The sequence below is a fragment of the Moschus berezovskii genome, chromosome 1, assembly GCF_049115385.1.
Source record: "Moschus berezovskii isolate FMDL1 chromosome 1, NW_MosBer_1.0, whole genome shotgun sequence".
Taxonomy (NCBI): domain Eukaryota; kingdom Metazoa; phylum Chordata; class Mammalia; order Artiodactyla; family Moschidae; genus Moschus; species Moschus berezovskii.
Window position 1 is genome coordinate 62,757,257 of NC_142460.1, and position 21,433 is coordinate 62,778,689.

At 38.9% G+C, this 21,433-nt stretch overlaps 1 protein-coding gene and 1 pseudogene across 1 annotated transcript; both read left to right on the forward strand.

Annotated features, from left to right (window-relative positions):
* The first annotated feature begins 637 nt into the window (after nucleotides 1-637).
* LOC148778729 (olfactory receptor 5K1-like) lies at nucleotides 638-1,579 on the forward strand. The gene has a single exon (XM_088838589.1). It carries the CDS (start codon nucleotides 653-655, stop codon nucleotides 1,577-1,579), a length of 927 nt encoding a protein of 308 aa, XP_088694715.1. The 5' UTR covers nucleotides 638-652.
* Nucleotides 1,580-8,439: 6,860 nt separating this feature from the next.
* Nucleotides 8,440-10,701, forward strand: LOC129551331 (olfactory receptor 5H6-like; annotated as a pseudogene).
* The last annotated feature ends 10,732 nt before the right edge of the window (nucleotides 10,702-21,433 follow it).

A 21,433-nucleotide genomic window follows, 5' to 3' on the forward strand; every position in this document is an offset into this window, starting at 1 on the left:
AACCGATTAACTTCGGCTTCTTCAGCATTACTGGTTGGGGCATAGGCCTGGATTACTGTAATATTGAATGGTTTGCCTTGGAAACGAACAGAAATCATTCTGTCATTTTTAAGAATAGGGAATAGTCCTCCCCTTAATCTTAGTAATCTTCATGCAACTCCTAAGGCAAAATTTTAAGCTGTCTACTGTATTTTTTTTCAAACAGGCACTCCACTGGGAGATTACATGAAAACGTTTGCTCAATGAAAAAAGTATATGTAAAGAAAAATTGATTTTAAATTTATTCTAAAAAACTCGAAATACTGACACTGAACTTATTTGAGGACACTGAACCAAATATGGATACCTTAAATTTGTACACTGTACTGTACAATTTCATAAAGACAAACCTTTCCCACTGTAGGCATCCTTCCTGGAATTATCAAAATAGGCTCATGAACCTGAGTTTTAGATTTGAGGTCATAGAGGCTGACATGTTAAGGGAACAAATGTCCCTTAAAAGTCTGTGTGCCTGTATCACAGAGACAGTAGGAGAATCTGAAGAAGCAGCTCCTTTCCTTGTTGTAAAAATAAAAATTTTAAGATAAAATATACATGCTCTAAATTAGAATCTTGTATTTCCATAATTCCTGTCTCAACAAACAAGGTAGAGATGGCTGAGGATAACTGCTCCTTGGCAATTGAATTTATCCTCACAGGATTTACAGATCACCCAGAGCTGAGGATTCTTCTGTTTCTGGTGTTCTTTATCATCTCTCTGATCACCATGGTGGGGAATCTTGGCCTGGTGTCATTGATAGTAACAGAGCATCGTCTTCACACACCAATGTACATCTTCCTGGGGAATCTTGCTCTGATGGATTCCTGTTGTTCCTGTGCCATCACCCCCAAAATGTTGGAGAACTTCTTTTCTAAGGACAAGATGATTTCTCTCTATGAATGCATGGCACAATTTTACTTTCTCTGTCTTGCTGAAAGTGCAGACTCCTTTCTCCTGGCAGCAATGGCTTATGATCGCTTTGTGGCCATCTGCAAACCACTGCAGTACCACACCATGATGTCACAGAAACTCTGCATTCAGATGACCACAGGGGCATACGTAGCTGGAAACCTGCATTCCATAATTCACATAGGGTTTCTGTTTAGGTTAACTCTCCGTGGGTCTCATCAAATCAATCACTTTTTTTGTGATGTTCTTCCATTATACAGACTTTCCTGTGTGGACCCTTATATCAATGAATTAATGATATTTATCTTTGGAGGATCAGTTCAAATATTCACTATTACCATAGTAATAATTTCCTACCTTTACATCATTTTCACAATTTTCAAGATGAAATCTAAAGAAGGAAGAAAGAAAGCTTTATCGACTTGTGCGTTCCACTTTCTCTCAGTCTCAATATTCTATGGTTCTCTTCTCTTCACGTACATTCGACCGAATTCAGTTAATGAAGAAGATAAATATTTAGCTGTTGCTATTTTTTATAGTCTAGTGATTCCTTTATTAAACCCTTTTATTTATAGCTTAAGAAATAAGGAAGTAATAAATGTTATGAAAAAAATTATGAACCTATCATAACATTCTGAAACAATTACCATGCCATGTGGAGAGCTGATTGCAATTTGAGAAAGCTTTTTCAAAATCAAAGAATATTGAGAAAATGGGAAATGACAACTTTCAATATAAAATATTAAATTATTAACACATGGTTAGTTTCTGAGCTGAATAAACAAGTTCAGAAGAGAGACTTTCTGCTAAAATGTACTCAAAAATATAAGCTACTAGTCTTTTATCAGGGATAAACTAAATAATAATTCTTGAGTAACACAAGAGTACTCTTGAGTAACACAAAACTGTGTTCCAGTATGATTAGTTCCAACAGTTACTATTAGTTTCAGAGTATAATAGTTACAATTTTCAACAAATCCTAGAACTAGAAGTTATATACATCATTTGCCTTCATTTAATATTGCTGGCAAATTTCTGCAATTGGAAGCCATAATCTAACAAACTCCTCATACCTCAAGTTCCCAACAATTAATTCCATCCTAGGCAATTCCGTGTGACAGAAGTAAGCTATTCATTTCCATTTGAATATAAATTTTGAGTTTAAGATATTATATTTGAATATGAATTCAAATAAAAGATTTATTTCCTAATCAACGCTTTCCTCTTTATTGTTAGTCAATTTTCTAACAAATTCTCTGAAATAGAGTATTTTAATTTATTATTGATTTATCAATCTGTAGTTGAATATGTTTCTACTTATATTGATACTATTATGTATTTGATATTTTTATGCTGTTTGCTTTTGATTGGCAGCCCATCATATATGACAGTCTAATTACTAAATATATTAAATAAAGGTTTCTTCCTCTCATATTATTATTTGACTTGCTTTTTATTAGGAATATCTCTATCTTGGGCTGATTCCAATTAAGAGTATTAATAGGTGCATCAGTTCAGTTCAGTTCAGTTCAGTCGCCCAGTCATGTCCACTCTTTGCGACCCCATGAACCACAGCAAGCCAGGCCTCCCTGTCCATCACCAACTCCTGGAGTTCACTCAAACTCATGTCCATCGAGTCGGTGATGCCATCCAGCCATCTCATTCTCTGCCGTCCCCGTCTACTTCTACCCCCAATCCCTCCTAGCATCAGACTCTTTTCCGGTGAGTCAACTCGTCGCATGAGGTGGCCAAAATATTGGAGTTTCAGCTTTAGCATAAGTCCTTCCAGTGAACACCCAGGATTGATCTCCTTTAGAAGGGACTGGTTGGATCTCCTTGCAGTCCAAGGGACTCCCAAGAGTCTTCTCCAGCACCACAGTTCAAAAGCATCAATTCTTCGGCGATCAGCTTTCTTCACAGTCCAACTCTCACATCCATACATGACCATGGGAAAAACCATAGCCTTGACTAGACGGACCTTGGTTGGCAAAGTAATGTCTCTGCTTTTTAATATACTATCAAGGTTGGTCATAACTTTCCTTCCAAGGAGCAAGCGTCTTTTAATTTCCTGGCTGAAATCAGCATCCGCAGTGATTTTGGAGCCCCAAAAAATAAAGTCTGAAACTGTTTCCACTGTTTTTCCATCTATTTTCCATGAAGTGATGGGACCAGATGCCATGATCTTCGTTTTCTGAATGTTGAGCTTCAAGCCAACCTTTTCACTCTCCTCTTTCACTTTCATGAAGAGGCTTTTGAGTTCCTCTTCACTTTCTGCCATAAGGGTGGCGTCATCTGCATATCTGAGGTTATTGATATATCTTCCGGCAATCTTGATTCCAGCTTGTGCTTCTTCCAGCCCAGCGTTCCTCATGATGTACTCTGCATATAAGTTAAATAAGCAGGGTGACAATATACAGCCTTGACGTACTCCTTTTCCTATTTGGAACCAGTCTGTTGTTCCATGTGCAGTTCTGACTGTTGCTTCCTGACCTGCATACAGGTTTCTCAAGAGGCAGGTCAGGTGGTCTGGTATTCCCATCTCTTTCAGAATTTTCCACAGTTTAATGTGATCCACACAGTCAAAAGCTTTGGCATAGTCAATGAAGCAGAAATAGATGTTTTTCTGAAACTCCCTTGCTTTCTCCATGATCCAGCGGATGTTGGCAATTTGATCTCTGTTTCCTCTGCCTTTTCTAAAAACTGCTTGAACATCTGAAAGTTCACGATTCACATATTGCTGAAGCCTGGCTTGGAGAATTTTGAGCATGACTTTACTAGCGTGTGAGATGAGTGCAATTGTGCGGTAGTTTGAGCATTCTTTGGCATTGCCTTTCTTTGGGATTGGAATGAAGACTGACCTTTTCCAGTCCTGTGGCCACTGCTGAGTTTTCCAAATTTGCTGGCATATTGAGTGCAGCACTTTCACAGCCTCATCTTTCAGGATTTGAAATAGCTCATGTTTTTGTTTATAAATGTAGAATTGTTAATATTTTCTTTCTCAATTATGCTTGATCAGCAACTCCAGGTTTTGGTTAATGCTATGCACCTATTACAGCATCATCTTTCCAACTGAGGTATTTCAAATCCTGAAAGATGATGCTGTAATAGGTGCATGCTGCTGCTGCTGCTAAGTCACTTCAGTCTTGTCCGAGTCTGCGTGACCCCATAGATGGCAGCCCACCAGTCTCCCCTGTCCCTGGGATTCTGCAGGCGTATATAGCATTAAACAAAACCTAGAGTTGCTGATCAAGCATAATTGAGACAGAAAATATTAACAATTCTACATTTATAAACAAAAACATGTATTGATCCTTACATGTACAATTATGAAAGAAATAATTTACTGAGAACCTACCAACTGCTAGGCACTAAACTAGAACTTTCATATATAGTACCTACTAAATAGACAAGATTTTTCATGCTTTTGCACAGTAAAATTTCATACTTTGACAAGTCAAGAAAAGGGTTTATTACCAAAAGACCAAATCTAGAAATAATAAGCAGATTAACTGATGCATGTGATTCTTTGATCATTTTCCTTTTTGCCCTCAATCCATTTTCCTACTTCCTTTCCTGTGTTTTGTTTTATAATTAAGGACCACTGTCAAATTCAGACTCCTTCCCTTCCAAATGTCTTCTATCTACATTGAACAATGAGGAGCAGTGTAACTAAAGACTGGGGGAAAACCCATAATGTTTTTCCCCTCTTCCACTGCTAAAGGGAGTGTCTCCAAGCACAAGTTGTATCTAATCACTAAGTCCACCTACTGTAAGAAAGTTGCTCATGCGTGTGAAATCATAGCTTATGTTAACTAATCACTCACCCTTGTAGAAACTCCTCACTAATTGTAATATCTGAGCTGCCTTACTATTCTGTTTGACTTTTTGATTTAACAATACTTTCGAATTGTTTACTGAATTAAATTTCTCTCCTTAATTAGTGGGCAAAGTCTTTGTTTTCCTGAGTTCCTCCTCTTACAACGACTACATAAGTTTTAAAACTTTTACATAATAATAAAACAGCAGAGTTAATAGCAACATAAAATACAAAAAATTGAAAACATTTATGAGAGAAAGAAAATGGCTAACACATATATAAGAAACTACTACAATTCATAAAAGACATGTAAACATCTGAGTAGAAGGAAGTGGCAATGGACATTCAACAGAGAAATTGTAAATCTAATAAGCTTACGTAATATATTTCACTTATTTCAATTTAAATATGTGAAATTAATTTTTTTTGGTTTTATTTTACTTCTATTGTATGAATGGAAAGAAGAGCTATCAGTTTGGAAAAATTTAAAAGGATATGACAGTCAATTTGTTGGGAATATAATAGAGCAGTTATACCTCTAAAATTGATGCAATCTTTCTGCAGGACAGTTAAGCAAAATAGATTAGATTTGGGATGGCCACAGTTCAGTTCAGTCCAGTTCAGTCACTCAGTCGTGTCTGACTCTCCGCGACCCCATGAGTCACAGCACACCAGGCCATCCTGTCCATCACCAACTCCCGGAGTTCACTCAAACTCATGTCCACAGATTCGGAGATGCCATCCAGCCATCTCATTCTCAGTCATCCCCTTCTCCTACTGCCCAGAACCTTTCCCAGCATCAGAGTCTTTTTCAGTGAGTCAACTCGTCGCATGAAGTGACCAAAGTATTGCAGTTTTAGCTTTAGCATCAGTCCTTCCAATGAACACCCAGGATTGATCTCCTTTAGAATGGACTGGTTGGATTTCCTTGCAGTCCAAGGGACTCTCAAGAGTCTTCTCCAGCACCACAGTTCAAAAGCATCAATTCTTTGGCGATCAGCCTTCTTCACAGTCCAAGTCTCTCATCCATACATGACCACGGGAAAAACCAGAGCCTTGACTAGATGGACCTTGATTGGCAAAGTAATGTCTCTACTTTTTAATATACTATCAAGGTTGGTCATAACTTTCCTTCCAAGGAGTAAGCGTCTTTTAATTTCATGGCTTCAATCAGCATCCGCAGTGATTTTGGAGCCCAAAAAAATAAAGTCTGACACTGTTTCCACTGTTTTCCCATCTATTTACCATGAAGTGGTGGGACCAGATGCCATGATCTTTGTTTTCTGAATGTTGAGCTTCAAGCCAACCTTTTCACTCTCCTCTTTCACTTTCATGAAGAGGCTTTTGAGTTCCTCCTCACTTTCTGCCATAAGCCACAACTGAGCGAAAAATTTGATCATGGGTTTAGAGATCACCAGGTTCTAAGGCTGAGCCTGGGTGGGACAGTGGTGGCCATTGCTGGCATTTACTAAAGTGACACCTGTTAGGACTCCCATCTCTTAGCAGAGCCATAGATACCTAAATAGGCAGCACACTGAAACTTTGTGCATGTGACCCATTTATTTTAACATCCCCTCTGCTGAGTGTGCAGGGAGAGGGGAAAAGATACTTTTAAAGGAACAGGGTCACAGCAATCCCACTACTAGGCATATACCCTGAGGAAATGAAAACTGAAAAAAACAATGTACCCCAATATTCATTGCAGTACTATCTACAATAGCTAGAACATGGATGCAACCTAGATGTCCATCAACAGTTGAATGGATAAAGTTGTGGTATATATATACAATGGAATAATACTCAGCCATAAAAAGGAACTCATTTGAGTCAGTTCTAATGAGGTGGATGAACCTAGAGCCTATTATACAGAGTGAAGTGAGTCAGAAAGAAAGATAAATATTGTATAATAACACACACACACACACATATATGGAATCTAGAAAGATGGTACTAATAAAATTATTTGCAGGGCAGTAGTGGAGACACAGGCATAGAGAACAGACTTATGGACATGGAGGTGGTGGAGAAAGGAGAGGGTGAGGTGTATGGAGAGAGTAGCATGGAAACCTACATTATCATATGTAAAATAGATAGACATATAGTCAACAGGAATTTGCTGTATGACTCGGGAAACTCCGACAGGGGCTCTGTAAAAGCCTAGAGGGGATGGGATAGGAGGGAGATGGGAGGGAGTTTCAACAGGGAGGGGACACAAGTGTATCTATCGTTGATTACCAACAAAATTCTGTAAAGCAATTATTATTCAATTAAAAAATTAAAAAAAAAAAAGAGAAACAGGGTCAACTCAAAGCCCAATCCTCCTGGTTCTCATCCAGCAACTTGGGATCAGATACTCCTCCCTACCCCCAGAAATTGGGCAAAGAGTAAGTTCAATCTTACAACCAGTGTAGGCTCTAGAAACTGCATCTTTAGCCTCACCTTTAGCCCCATGTAGAAAATTACTACCCTGCTTATTTAATTACATACAGAGTTCATCATGTGAAATGCTGGGCTGGATGAATCACAAGCTGGAATCAAGATGGCTAGGAGAAATATCAACAGCCTCAGATATGTAGATAATGTCATTATAATGGCAGAAAGTGAAGAGGAACTAAAAAGCCTCCTGATGAGACTCAGAGAGGAAAGTGAAAAAAATGGCTTAAAACTCAACATTCAAAAAACAAAGATCATGGCAGGTGATTGCATCACTTCATGGTAAATAGAAAAAAAGTGGAAACAGTAACAGATTTTATTTTCTTGGACTCCAAAAAACTGAAGACTATGACTGCAGCCATGAAATGAAAAGATGATTGCTCCTTGGAAGGAAAGCTATGATAAACCTAGACAGTGTATGAAAAACCAGAAACATCACTTTGCTGACAAAGGTGCAAATATACAGTCAAAGCTATGTTTTTCCAATAGTCACATATGGATGTGACAGTAGTACCATAAAGAAGACTGAGTGCTTAAGAATTGATGCTTTCCAATTGTGGTCCTGGAGAAGTCTCTTGAAAGTCCCTAGGACTGCAAGAAGATCAAACCAGTCAGTCCTAAAGGAAATTGATCCTGATTATTCACTGGAAGGATTGTTGCTAAAGAGGAAGTTCCGATACTATGGCTAGCTGATGTAAAAAGTCGACTCATTAGAAAAGACCCTGATGTTGGGAAAGACTGAGGAGAGGAAAAGGGGGCGACAGAGGATGAGATGGCTGGATAACATCACCAATTCAATGGACATGAATTTGAGCAAATGCCAGGAGATAGTTGGAGGACAGAGGAACCTGGCATGCTACAGTGCCTGGAGTCTCAAAGGGTTAGACAGGACTTAGTGACTGAACAACAATAGCAAAATTTATTTCCACCCTCCAAAACAGACCCCTTTTATTATATTAAGGAGGAAATAAAATTAACAGTACCCCGGAGTGCGAGGTTTCATTTCAACTCTCTTTCCCCATAATTTCACTTTGTAATTTCTGACTGCTATTCTTTTCATTTACTCCATGGATTTCAGACACCACCCAGTGAGGATATGGAAAAAGAAAATGCAATATTACTAACAGTTTATTTTTATTTTCACAGGACTTACATACCAACCAAATGGCAAATCCCCTTGTCATTGGTGTTCTTGGTGATATATCTCATCACTATTGCAAGGAACCTTGGTCTGACTGCTATGTTATATCTCATCACTGTTGCAAGGAACCTTGGTCTGACTGCTATGTTATGGAAAGACCCCTACCTTCACGTGCCCATGTACTTATTCCTTGAGAATCTGACCTTTGCAGATTCCTAGATATCATCCACAGTGACCATCCTGCCCTCAGCCAGTTGCTAGAGAATCTCTTTGCCAAGAGCAAAATGATCTCTCTCACTTAATGCAAGATACAATTTTTTCCTGTGCAATCAGAGTAACCACAGAATGGTTTTTGCTAGCAACTATGGTGTATGATCACTGTATGGCCGTATGCAAACTATTACTTTATATAGTAAATATGACCAATAGACTATACAACTGGCTGTTACTTTTGTCAATTTTACATAGCCTTGTTCATGCCATACTTCATCATGTTTTTAAATTCAGATTGTGTGTTGTGTGTATTAGTTGCTTAGTCATGTCTGACTCTTTGCAACCCCATGGGGCTGTAGCTCACCAGGCTCTTCTATCCATGCGACTCTGCAGGCAAGAAGACTGGAGTGGGTTGCCATTTCCTCTACCAGGGACTCTTCCTGACCCAGGGATCAATGTCTCCTGCATTGACAGGCAGATCCTTTACCATTAGAACCAAAGTCAGATTAACCTTCTGTAATTCTATAATGTAGTACATATACTATGACATTGTTTAAGATTTCATGTACTGACCTCTGCATTAATTCTCTGATTGTATTTCTTTTCTCAGGATCAATACAGGTGTGCATCATTCTGACTGTTCTTGTCCCTTATAAAGTTGTTCTCTTTACAATATTAAAGAAGAAGTCTGTACAATGTATGTGTGAGTCTGTGTGAGTGCACATTCAGTTGTGTCTGACTCTGTGACCCCATGGACAGTAGCCTGCCAGGCTCTTCTGTCCATGGAATTTTTGCTGTTTCCTTCTCCAGGGTATCCTCCTGAACCAGAAATCCAGGGAGCATCTCTTGCATCTCCTGCATTGGTAGGAGGGTTCTTTACCTGCTGAGCAACCAGGGAATCCTCTACAAAGCATAAGGAAAGCCTTTTACATATCTCTTAATTATCTCTTTGTACTCTGACCCTCTGTTCTCCATGTGTGTGCTCCCTGGATCTGCAGAAGCAGATGTTCAAGATACAATGGACGCTCTATTTGTGAACTTTCATAATTCTTTTGTTAAATACAATCATCTATTCTGAGAAATAAGAAAATCATAGATTCCCTGGCAAAATGTTAAAGAAAAATGCTTAGATCTCATACTAATGTGTTCTGCATTCATTAGAAGTCACATAAGTATGCAGATTAGATATGCATTGATTAGTGTTCAAAGTTTTTGCATTTATAATTGCCCTAGAATTTTAATGACTGAAAGAAGGAGCATTAATAAATATATTAAAATATATGAGTGTGTGCATGCCTGCATGCTAAGTCGCTTCAGTCGTGTCCAACTGTTTGCGATCCTATGGACCACAGATCCCCAGGCTCCTCTGTTTATGGAATTCTCCAGGTGATAATACTGGAATGAGTTGCCACGCCCTTCTCCAGGGGACCTTCCCAACCCAGGAATCGAACCCAAGTCTCTTACATCTAACCTGCAGTGGCCGGCAGGTTCTTTACCATAGTGCCACCTGGAAAGACCAAATTATCCCAAAATGTCAAAACCATAGAAAAACTTAATTGAGTGTTTGAGTTAAATTAATTAAAGAGGAAGACAACGTATTATACACATATGTTCTCAATGTGGCTCCATAAATGCATTATGCACTATAATAGCACAATTGCTCTGAAAAAAATTGAATGTAAATTTTTTGATAGTAATACAGCAGTGTAGCCTGGAAGCTCATATCATGTTTACCTCCACAGTGTAGGCAACTTTGAGTTTGAGTAAACAGGCCAATCACAGAATTTTGCTAACTATTAAAAGGACTTTCATACACTCTATTTGGGACATGGTGAAATTTATTTCTTTTGCAGACTCAATTCTCATATTACACAGAGAAATCAGCAGAAATGAGAAGATAAAAAGAAAAAATGAGAACGAAGTTAAATAAATGAAAGTCAGAACAAATTATAAGAGGATGTTTTTAGCCCAGTGGGCGTCTATAAATAATGAGAAGAGGGGAGCTGCCTCTCATTGCCCTTGATACCTTGAAAGGCACTGTCTAGTTTTCTTGTGTGTTGTACAGTAATCCGAAAAGCTTCACTAATTCAGAAAGCTAAGAGATTAGGTTTAAGATTTAACTGGGATGGGAATAAAGAAGAAAAGTGAAGTGGCCGAATAGGAAGGAAATGGGCTCAACCTTGCTACAATTTAGAAATGATGAAACTGATAAGAAAAAAGAAGTAATATGGAAAAGTTATTGGAATATATTGTTGAGTACCAGAGGCTTCAAATGCATATTACTGAAGTTCAAATAATTGTAAGATGATATGATATCAAAGAGTTCATTTTGATAATGAACCAGGGGCTTGCATGATTTGTGCCCCTGAAATGCTTAAAGTCATCTTTTGTTCCACTTTATACTCTATGATAATATGTGATTTATCTTCAGGTCCATCTCTTACCTTCCAATCTCACCACTGAATCCATACACATTCCTAATGACACCACTGAGGACCTAAAATGACTCACATTTGTCATTTGTAATAGTTTTATTACTTCTTTTACATCATGTTGATATTCTCTTACTTCCCAAACATTCCTGTCAGATTATTTTTATATTCCTCTTCAATAACTTTTGATGGATTGCCATTGCCACCAGACTATGCATGTATATATTGCATACATATACAGAACTTCATATATGAATATACATATGTTCAATTTGTTAAGATCTATGCATAGATAACATGATAAACACACACACACATATTACTCTGAATTTGCTGACATTATTAAAGCTCTTTTCTTTGAAATATCTGCTTCCACAATTTTCCTAATGGACCATATTTTATACCAAAATTAATTATTGAAAGCCTCAGGACAAAACTCTCTCTCTGGTACATGTTTTATTTTCATACAGGTCTCTCCACTGAGAATGCTCCCTCTAGGGATCTATCTTCATCTCCAATTGAAATGGTCCTTTCTTCAAAGTTTAAATGTTACAGTTTCCACAAATGATCTTGTGTAATTGTGCAATACTTATTTTTAGCCAATAAGTTTTTTTAGATTGCAGTTTACAAGCCTCACTATTCTTTAATCTTTTGTGGTGCTTATTAGCACAACTGTTTACATACATGAAGTCCTAAATAAGCATTTAAGAAATATATGTAAAAGTGAAATAAATATTACTTTCAGTTCAGTTCAGTCTCTCAGTCACGTCTGACTCTTTGCGACCCCATGAATCGCAGCAGGCCAGGCCTCCCTGTCCATCACCAACTCCTGGAGTTCACTCAAACTCATGTCCATTGTGTCATTGATGCCATCCAACAATCTCATCCCCTGTCGTCCCCTTCTCCTCCTGCCCTCAATCTTTCCTAGCATCGGTGTCTTTTCCAAAGAGTCAGCCCTTTGCATCAGGTGGCCAAAGTACTGGAGTTTCAGCTTCAGGATCAGTCCTTCCAATGAACACCCAGGATTGATCTCCTTTAGGATGACTGGTTGGACCTCCTCACAGTCCAAGGGACTCTCAAGAGTCTTCTCCAGCACCACAGTTCAAAAGCATCAATTCTTCGGCGATCAGCTTTCTTCACAGTCCAACTCTCACATCCATACATGACTACTGGAAAAACCATAGCCTTGACTAGACGGACCTTTGTTGGCAAAATAATGCCTCTGCATTTTAATATGCTATCTAGGTTGGTCATAGCTTTCCTTCCAAGGGGTAAGCGTCTTTTAATTTCATGGCTGCAATCACCATCTGCAGTGATTTTGGAGCCCCCAAAAGTAAAGTTTGACACTGTTTCCAAAGTTTCCCCATCTATTTCCCATGAAGTGATGGGACCGGCTGCCATGATCTTCGTTTTCTGAATGTTGAGCTTTAAGCCAACTTTTTCACTCTCCTCTTTCACTTTCATCAAGAGGCTTTTTAGTTCTTCTTCGCTTTCTGCCATAAGTGTGGTGTCATCTGCATATTTTAGGTTATTGATATTTCTCCCGGCAATCTTGATTCCAGCTTGTGCTTCCTCCAGCCCAGCATTCCTCATGATGCACTCTGCATATAAGTTAAATAAGCAGGGTGACAATATACAACCTTGACGTACTCCTTTTCCTATTTGGAACCAGTCTGTTGTTCCATGTACAGTTCTAACTGTTGCTTCCTGATCTGCATACAGGTTTCTCAAGAGGCAGGTCAGGTGGTCTGGGATTCCCATCTCTTTCAGAATGTTCCACAGTTTATTGTGATCCACACAAAGGCTTTGGCATAGTCAATGAAGCAGAAATAGATGTTTTTTTGGATCTCTCTTGCTTTTTCCATGATCCAGTGGATGTTGGCAATTTGATCTCTGGTGCCGCTGCCTTTTTTAAAACCAGCTTGAACATCTTGGAAGTGCATGGTTCACGTATTGCTGAAGCCTGGCTTGGAGAATTTTGAGCATCACTTTACTAGTGTGTGAGATGAGTGCAATTGTGTGGTAGTTTGAGCATTCTTTGATTCTTTGACATTGCCTTTCTTTGGGATTGGAATGAAACCTGACCTTTTCCAGTCCTGTGGCCACTGCTGAGCTTTCCAAATTTGCTGACATATTGAGTGCAGTACTTTCACAGCATCATCTTTAAAATACTTCAAATGAAGTAAGAGTCCTTTACTTGATATCAATTTTGTAGTGAGTTCAGGGGGATCACTTGCCCTGGGATAACTACTGCAAGTCAGTTTACCACTCTAAGTTTCTTTCAAGACAATCACAAGTATCATACAACTAAAGTGATTTAAACCTTCTTCTTTTTATTATGAGTATTATTTCCTGGGGTATATCAGGAGAAGTTTTTAAGTTAGATGTTTGGATTAAAATATTTACAATAATCTTATTGTTACGTATTTCTGGAGGGTCTCACAAAGTTAGACCAGGTCAGCTTCCAGGTGAGATACATTGGTTATCACCGGAAAATAATTAGTTGTCAGGATTATATGATTTTTGGACCACAATTCTCAAAGAAATCTTATATACAAGCTATTCCTTATGCTGTAATAATATGATGAGAAGGGATGTAAGTCAGCCTCATTTGGGGGTTACAGTTAACAACAGCATCATGATATTTCCATTTATTTTTCAGTATAAAGAAAGACGTTCACTAAATACATAGTCTTTATATCAATCAGAATTATCCAGAATAGTACCAATGGGAAGTACACATATATGAAGACAAATATAGAAATCAATCATATCACTCTCTTTGTAAACCTATATCTACTCGTACATATGTATCTAAAGATGAGTATTATTAGATTTGGGTCACCTTATTATGGAGGCTGAGAAGACCTGTGATCTGTTATCTGCATGGTAGAGATCCAGGAAAGCTGAGGCAGTTATCAAGTTTGAAATTGAAGAACTGATGGTAAACATTCCAGCCCATGTATGAAAACATGAGAACCAATAGCATGGAGGGCAAAATAAGATTCATGTTCTGTCATGAATCAGATTCAGTCTGCCTTCCTTTGCCTTTCTGCTCCATATAGGCCCAGAATGGATGAGATGACACTCAGATACAAAGGGTGTTGTAGTCCACTTTACTAAGTCTACTAAGTCAACAGTAATCTCTTTTAGGAACACACAGACACACACAAAAATAATGATAACTGGGTATCTGGGCAATCTAGACCATGTCAACATGACACAAAATATGAACCACAAGTCCACCTGTTGTCAGCTTAGTTACCACACATAGTTGGTGGTAAAGAATCTGACTGCCAATGCAGGAGACGCAAGAGAAACAGGTATGATCCGCAGGTTGAGAAGGTTTTTTTGGAGAAAAAATGGCAACCCACAACAAACAACATATGTACACCTGGGGCAGATTCATGTCAATGTATGGCAAAACCAATACAATAATGTAAAGTAATTAGCCTCCAATTAAAATAAATAAATTAAAAAATAAATAAATAAAAAAGAAAATTCTGAAAGAGAGGGGAATACCAGACTACCTGACCTGCTTCCTGAGAAATCTGTATGTAGGTTAAGATGCAACAGTTAGAACTGGACATGGAACAACAGACTGGTTCCAAATTGGGAAAGGAGTACATCAAGGCTGTATATTGTCACTCTGTTTATTTAATTTATATGCAGAATAGATCATGTGAAAAGCCAGGCTGGATGAAGCACAAGCTGGAATCAAGATTACAGGGAGAAATACCAATAATCTCAGATCTGCAGATGACACCACCCTATGACAGAAAGCAAAGAGGAACTAAAAAGCCTCTTGATGAAAGTGAAAGAGAAGAGTGAAAAAGCTGGCTTAAAACTCAACATTTAAAAAAAAAAAAAAAAAACACAAAGATCATGGCATTGGTCCTATCACTTCCTGGCAGAGAGATGGGGAAACAATGGAAACAGTGACAAACTTTATTTTTTGGGACTCGCAGATCACTACAGAAGGTGACTGCAGCCATGAAATTGAAAGACATTTGCTCCTTGGAAGAAAAGCTATGACAAAACTAGACAGTATATTAAAAAGAGGAGACATTACTCTGCCAACAAAGGTCTATATAGTCAAGGTTATGGTTTTTCCAGTGATCATGTATGGATCTGAGGGTTGGACTGTGAAGAAAGCTGAGCACCGAAGAATTGATGCTTTTGAACTGTGGTGTTGGAGAAGACTCTTGAGAGTCCCTTGGACTGCAAAGAGATCCAACCAGTCCATTCTAAGGAGATCAGTCCTGGGTGTTCATTGGAAGGACTGATGCTAAAGCTGAAACTCCAATACTTTGGCCACCTCATGTGAAGAGTTGACTCATTGGAAACGACTCTGATGCTGGGAGGGATTGGGGGTGGGAGGAGAAGGGGACAACAGAGGATGAGATGGTTGGATGGCATCACCCACTCGATGGACATGAATTTGAGCAACCTCTGGGAGTACGTGGTGGATGGGGAAGCCCAGCGTGCTACAGTCCATGGGGTCACAGAGTCAGACACGACTGAGCAACTGAACTGATATCCCAATATTGACTGCTATGTATAAACCTAATGAAAACCACAAACCAAAAATCATAATAGATATAACACATAAAAAGTAGAAAGAAATACAAGCCATAAGGTTATCAAGTCAGAAGGGAAGAAATCAAAGAAGAAGAAAGCATAAAAAAGAAGTACAAAACAACCTCAGAACAACTAATAAAATGGCAATATGTACATACTATCAATAATTATTTTAAATGTAAGAAGACTAAATGCTTTAATCAAAACATACAGAAAGGCTGAAGGGATGCAAAAACAATACCCATATTCATCCCGCAGATACTCGCTTCAGTTCTAAAGACATACGGAGACTGAAAATGGAGGGATCAAAGTTATCCCATATAAATGGAAATCAAAATAAAGCTCGGGTGAAGTGAAAGTGAAAGTTGCTCAGTTGTGTCTGCCTCTTTGTGAAACCATGGACTATACAGTCCATGGAATTCTCTAGGCCAGATTACTGGAGTGGGTAGCCTTTCCCTTCTCCAGGGGATCTTCCCAACCCAGGGATCAAATCCATTACTCTCGCACTGCAGGCAGATTCTTTACCAGCTGAGCCACAAGGTAGCAATACTTATATCAAATGAAATAGACTTTAGAACAAAGACAGGAACAGGAGACATAGAAATACACTAAATAATGATCAAGGCATCATCCAAGAAGATATGACCATTGTAAATATGTATGTATTCCACATAGAAGCACAGTACAGAAAGCAAATATAGATGAACATAAAGGAAGATATTGACAATAACAGAATCATAGTAGGGGACATTAACATTCCACTTATATCAATGGATGGATCATCCACACTGAAAGTCAGCAAAGAAACTGATCTTCAAGGACTCTTTAGATCAAATGGGCTTAATAGATATGTATACAGGACATTCCAGCCCATAACAGCAAAAGCACATTGTTTGAAATGCACATGGAACACTCCCCAGGATACATCACAAACGGCAGCACCCAAAAACAAGCCTTAGGAAATTTAAGAAAATTAAAATCAAATCAAGCATTCTGACCACAATGCTTTAAGACTAGAAATCAATAATGAGGAAAAAAAAAATCCCTCCAGAAAACACAAACATGTGGAAGCTAAATAACACACTACTAATACTTCAATGGTTCAATGACGAAATGAAAGAAGAAACTTTTTTAAAGAGGGGGAAAAATGAAAACACAATGATCCTGCAAAGGCAGTTATTAGACGAAAATTTACAGCAAAACAAGTCCAACTCAGAAATCAGAAAAATATCATTCCTAAGTAAAAAGAAATAAACATACAGGTCAAAGCAGAAATAAATGAAAGAGATTAAAAGAAAAAAACATAAAATATTAATGAAACTAAGAATGGGTTCTTTGAAAGATAAAGAAAACTGTTAAACCTTTAGTCAGACTCATCAAGAGGATCGGAATCAAAAAATCAGAAATAGAAAAGAATAAATGACAACCAGCACTACAGAATTTAAAGGATCATAAGAGATTACTATGAACAAACTATATGTCAATAAAATGGACAACCTAGAAGAAAAGGATAAATACCAAGATATGTACAGTCTCCCAAGACAGAACCAGAAAGAAATAGAAAATATGAACAGACCAATTACCAGCAGAGAAACTGAATCAGTAAAATAACAACAACAACAAACACAACAAAAACTCCCAACAAACAAATGTCCAAGACAAGACAGCTACACAGGTGAATTCTATTAAACATTTAGAGAAAAGTGAACACCCATCCTTCTCAAAGTATTCTAAAAATTATAGAGGAAGAAAAGCTAAAACTCATTTTATGTTGCCAGGATTATCCTGATATAAAAGCAAGAAATACATATATCACAAGAAATTATAACCCAATATCTATGATGAACACCAAGGCAAAAATCTTCAAATGAATATTAGCAAACCAATTTCAGCAATATATTACAAAGATAGCATGTGATTAGGTGGGTATCACACCAGGTATGCAAAGATGGTTCTGCAAGTCAATCAATGTGATAAAACAGAGCAAAAAATTGAAGAATAAAAAAAATATGATCATTTCAATACATGCAGAAAAATCTTTTGAAAAAATTCATCATCAAATAAAGTTGCAAGATACAAAATTAATATACAGAAATCTGATGCATTTCTATTCATTAACAATGAACTATCAGAAACAGATATTAAGGAGACATCTCATTTATAATTAAACTAAAAAATAAAATACTGAGCAATAAACCTACCTATCTGACATGCCTCTTGAGAAACCTATATGCAGGTCAGGAAGCAACAGTTAGAACTGGACGTGGAACAACAGACCGGTTCCAAATAGGAAAAGGAGTACCTCAAGGTTGTATACTGTCACCCTGCTTCAGTTCAGTTCAGTTCAGTTCAGTTGCACAGTCGTGTCCAACTATCCGCAACCACACGAATCACAGCACGCCAGGCCTCCCTGTCCACCACCAACTCCCAGAGTTCACTCAAACTCATGTCCACAGAGTCGGTGATGCCATCCAGCCATCTCATTCTCCGTCGTCCCCTTCTCCTCCCACTCCAACCTTTCCCAGCATCAGAGTCTTTTCCAGTGAGTCAACTCGTCGCATGAGGTGGCCAAAGTATTGCAGTTTCAGCTTCAGCATCAGTCCTTCCAATGAACACCCAGGATTGATCTCCTTCAGAATGGACTGGTTGGATCTCCTTGCAGTCCAAGGGACTCTCAAGAGTCTTCTCCAACACCACAGTTCAAAAGCATCAATTCTTCGGCGATCAGCTTTCTTCACAGTCCAACTCTCACATCCATACATGACCACAGGAAAAACCATAGCCTTGACTAGACGGACCTTTGTTGGCAAAGTAATGTCTCTGCTTTTTAATATGCTATCAAGGTTGGTCATAACTTTCCTTCCAAGAAGTAAGCGTCTTTTAATTTCATGGCTGCAATCAGCATCTGCAGTGATCTTGGAGCCCCAAAAAATAAAGTCTGACACTGTTTCCACTGTTTTCCAATCTATTTCCCATGAAGTGATGGGACCAGATGCCTTGATCTTTGTTTTCTGAATGTTGAACTTCAAGCCAACCTTTTCACTCTCCTCTTTCACTTTCATCAAGAGGCTTTTGAGTTCCTCTTCACTTTCTGCCATAAGGGTAGTCTAATCTGCATATCTGAGGTTATTGATATTTCTCCCAGCAATCTTGATTCCAGCTTGTGCTTCTTCCAGCCCAGCGTTCCTCATGATGTACTCTGCATATAAGTTAAATAAGCAAGGTGACAATATACAACCTTGACGTACACCTTTTCCTATTTGGAACCAGTCTGTTGTTCCATGTCCAGTTCTAACAGTTACTTCCTGACCTGCATACAGGTTTCTCAAGAGGCAGGTCAGGTGGTCTGGGATTCCCATCTCTTTCAGAATGTTCCACATTTTATTGTGATCGACACAGTCAAAGGCTTTGGCATAGTCAATAAAGCAGAAATAGATGTTTTTCTGAAACTCTCTTGCTTTCTCCATGATCCAGCGGATGTTGGCAATTTGATCTCTGGTGCCTCTGCCTTTTCTAAAACCTGCATGAACATCTGGGAGTTCACGGTTTACATACTGCTGAAGCCTGGCTTGGAGAATTTTGAGCATGACTTTACTAGCGTGTGAGATGAGTGCAATTGTGCGGTAGTTTGAGCATTCTTTGGAATTGCCTTTCTTTGGGATTGGAATGAAGACTGACCTCTTCCAGTCCTGTGGCCACTGCTGAGTTTTCCAAATCTGCTGGCATATTGAGTGCAGCACTTTCACAGCATCATCTTTCAAGACTTGAAATAGCTCAACTGGAATTCCATCACCTCCACTAGCTTTGTTCGTAGTGATGCTTTCTAAGGCCCACTTGACTTCACATTCCAAGATGTCTGGCTCTAGGTCAGTGATCACGTTATCGTGACTATCTTGGTCGTGAAGATCTTTTTTGTACAGTTATTCTGTGTATTCCTGCCACCTCTTCTTAATATCTTCTGCTTCTGTTAGGTCCATAGCATTTCTGTCCTTTATCGAGCCCATCTTTGCATGAAATGTTCCCTTGGAATCTCTAATTTTCTTGAAGAGCTCTCTTGTTTTTCCTATTCTGTTGTTTTCCTCTATTTCTTTGCATTGATCACTGAGAAAGGCTTTCTTATCTCTCCTTGCTATTCTTTGGAACTCTGCATTCAGATGCTTATATCTTTCCTTTTCTCCTTTGCTTTTCACCTCTCTTCTTTTCACAGCTATTTGTAAGGCCTCCTCAGACAGCCATTTCGCTCTTTTGCATTTCTTTTCCATGGGGATGGTCTTGGTCCCTGTCTCCTGTACAATGTCACGAACCTCCGTCCAGAGTTCATCAGGCACTCTATCAATCAGATCTAGTCCCTTAAATCTATTTCTCACTTCCACTGTATAATCATAAGGGATTTGATTGAGGTCATATCTGAATGGTCTAGTGGTTTTCCCTACTTTCTTCAATTTAAGTCTGAACTTCGCAATAAGGAGTTCATGATCTGAGCCACAGTCAGCTCCTGGTCTTGTTTTCGCTAACTGTATACAGCTTCTCCATCTTTGGTTGCAAAGAATATAATCAATCTGATTTCGGTGTTGACCATCTGGTGATGTCCATGTGTAGAGTCTTCTCTTGTGCTGTTGGACGAGGGTGTTTGCTATGACCAGTGCATTCTCTTGACAAAACTCTATTAGCCTTTGCCCTGCTTCATTCCGTGCTCCAAGGCCAAATTTGCCAGTTACTCCAGGTGTTTCTTGACTTCCTACTTTTGCATTCCAGTCCCCTATAATGAAAAGGACATCTTTTTTGGGTGTTAGTTCTAAAAGGTCTTGTAGGTCTTCATAGAACCGATTAACTTCGGCTTCTTCAGCATTACTGGTTGGGGCATAGGCCTGGATTACTGTAATATTGAATGGTTTGCCTTGGAACGAACAGAAATCATCCTGTCATTTTTAAGATTGCATCCAAGTACTGCATTTCGGACTCTTTTGTTGACCATCGTGGCTACTCCATTTCTTCTAAGGGATTCCTGCCCACAGTAGTAGATATAATGGTCGTCTGAGTTAAATTCACCCATTCCAGTCCATTTTAATTCACTGATTCCTAGAATGTCAACGTTCACTCTTGCCATCTCCTGTTTGACCACTTCCAATTTGCCTTGATTCATGGACCTAACATTCCAAGTTCCTATGCAATACTGCTCTTTACAGCACCGGACCTTGCTTCTATCACTGGTCACATCCACAACTGGGTATTGGTTTTGCTTTTGCTCCATCCCTTTATTCCTTCTATAGTTATTTCCCCACTGAGCTCCAGTAGCATACTGGGCACCTACTGACCTGGGGAATTCCTCATTCAGTATCCTATCATTTTGCCCTTTGTTACTGTTCATGGGGTTCTCAAGGCAAGTATACTGAAGTGGTTTGCCATTCCCTTCTCCAGTGGACCACATTCGGCTGTGGTCCATGTGATCAGTTTGGCTAGTTTCCTGTGATTATGATATCAGTCTGTCCGCCCTCTGGTGCCCCCTAGCAATACCTACCGTCTTATTTGGGTTTCTCTTACCTTGGTCGTGGAAAATCTCTTCACAGCGGCTCCAGCAAAGTGCAGCCGCTGTACCTTACCTTGGGTGAGGGGTATCTCCTCGAGGCCGCCCCTCCTGACCTTGAACGCGGAGTAGCTCCTCTCGGCCCTCCTGCGCCCGCGCAGCCATTAATGGAACACAAAGGAGAGCCCAGAGATAAACCCATAAACTAATCATTAATTAATCTACAATAAAAGAGGAATGACATACATTGAGAAAATTCAGTCTCTTCAGTAAGTGCTGCTGGCCGTAAACAGGAATGAATTTGAGTCAGCTAAACTGAGGTGGATGAACTTAGAGCCTGTTA

What these genes read in the sequence shown, in the direction of transcription:
- LOC148778729 (XM_088838589.1), top strand. Translation starts at nt 653, where the DNA reads ATGGCTGAGGATAACTGCTCCTTGGCAATTGAATTTATCCTCACAGGA.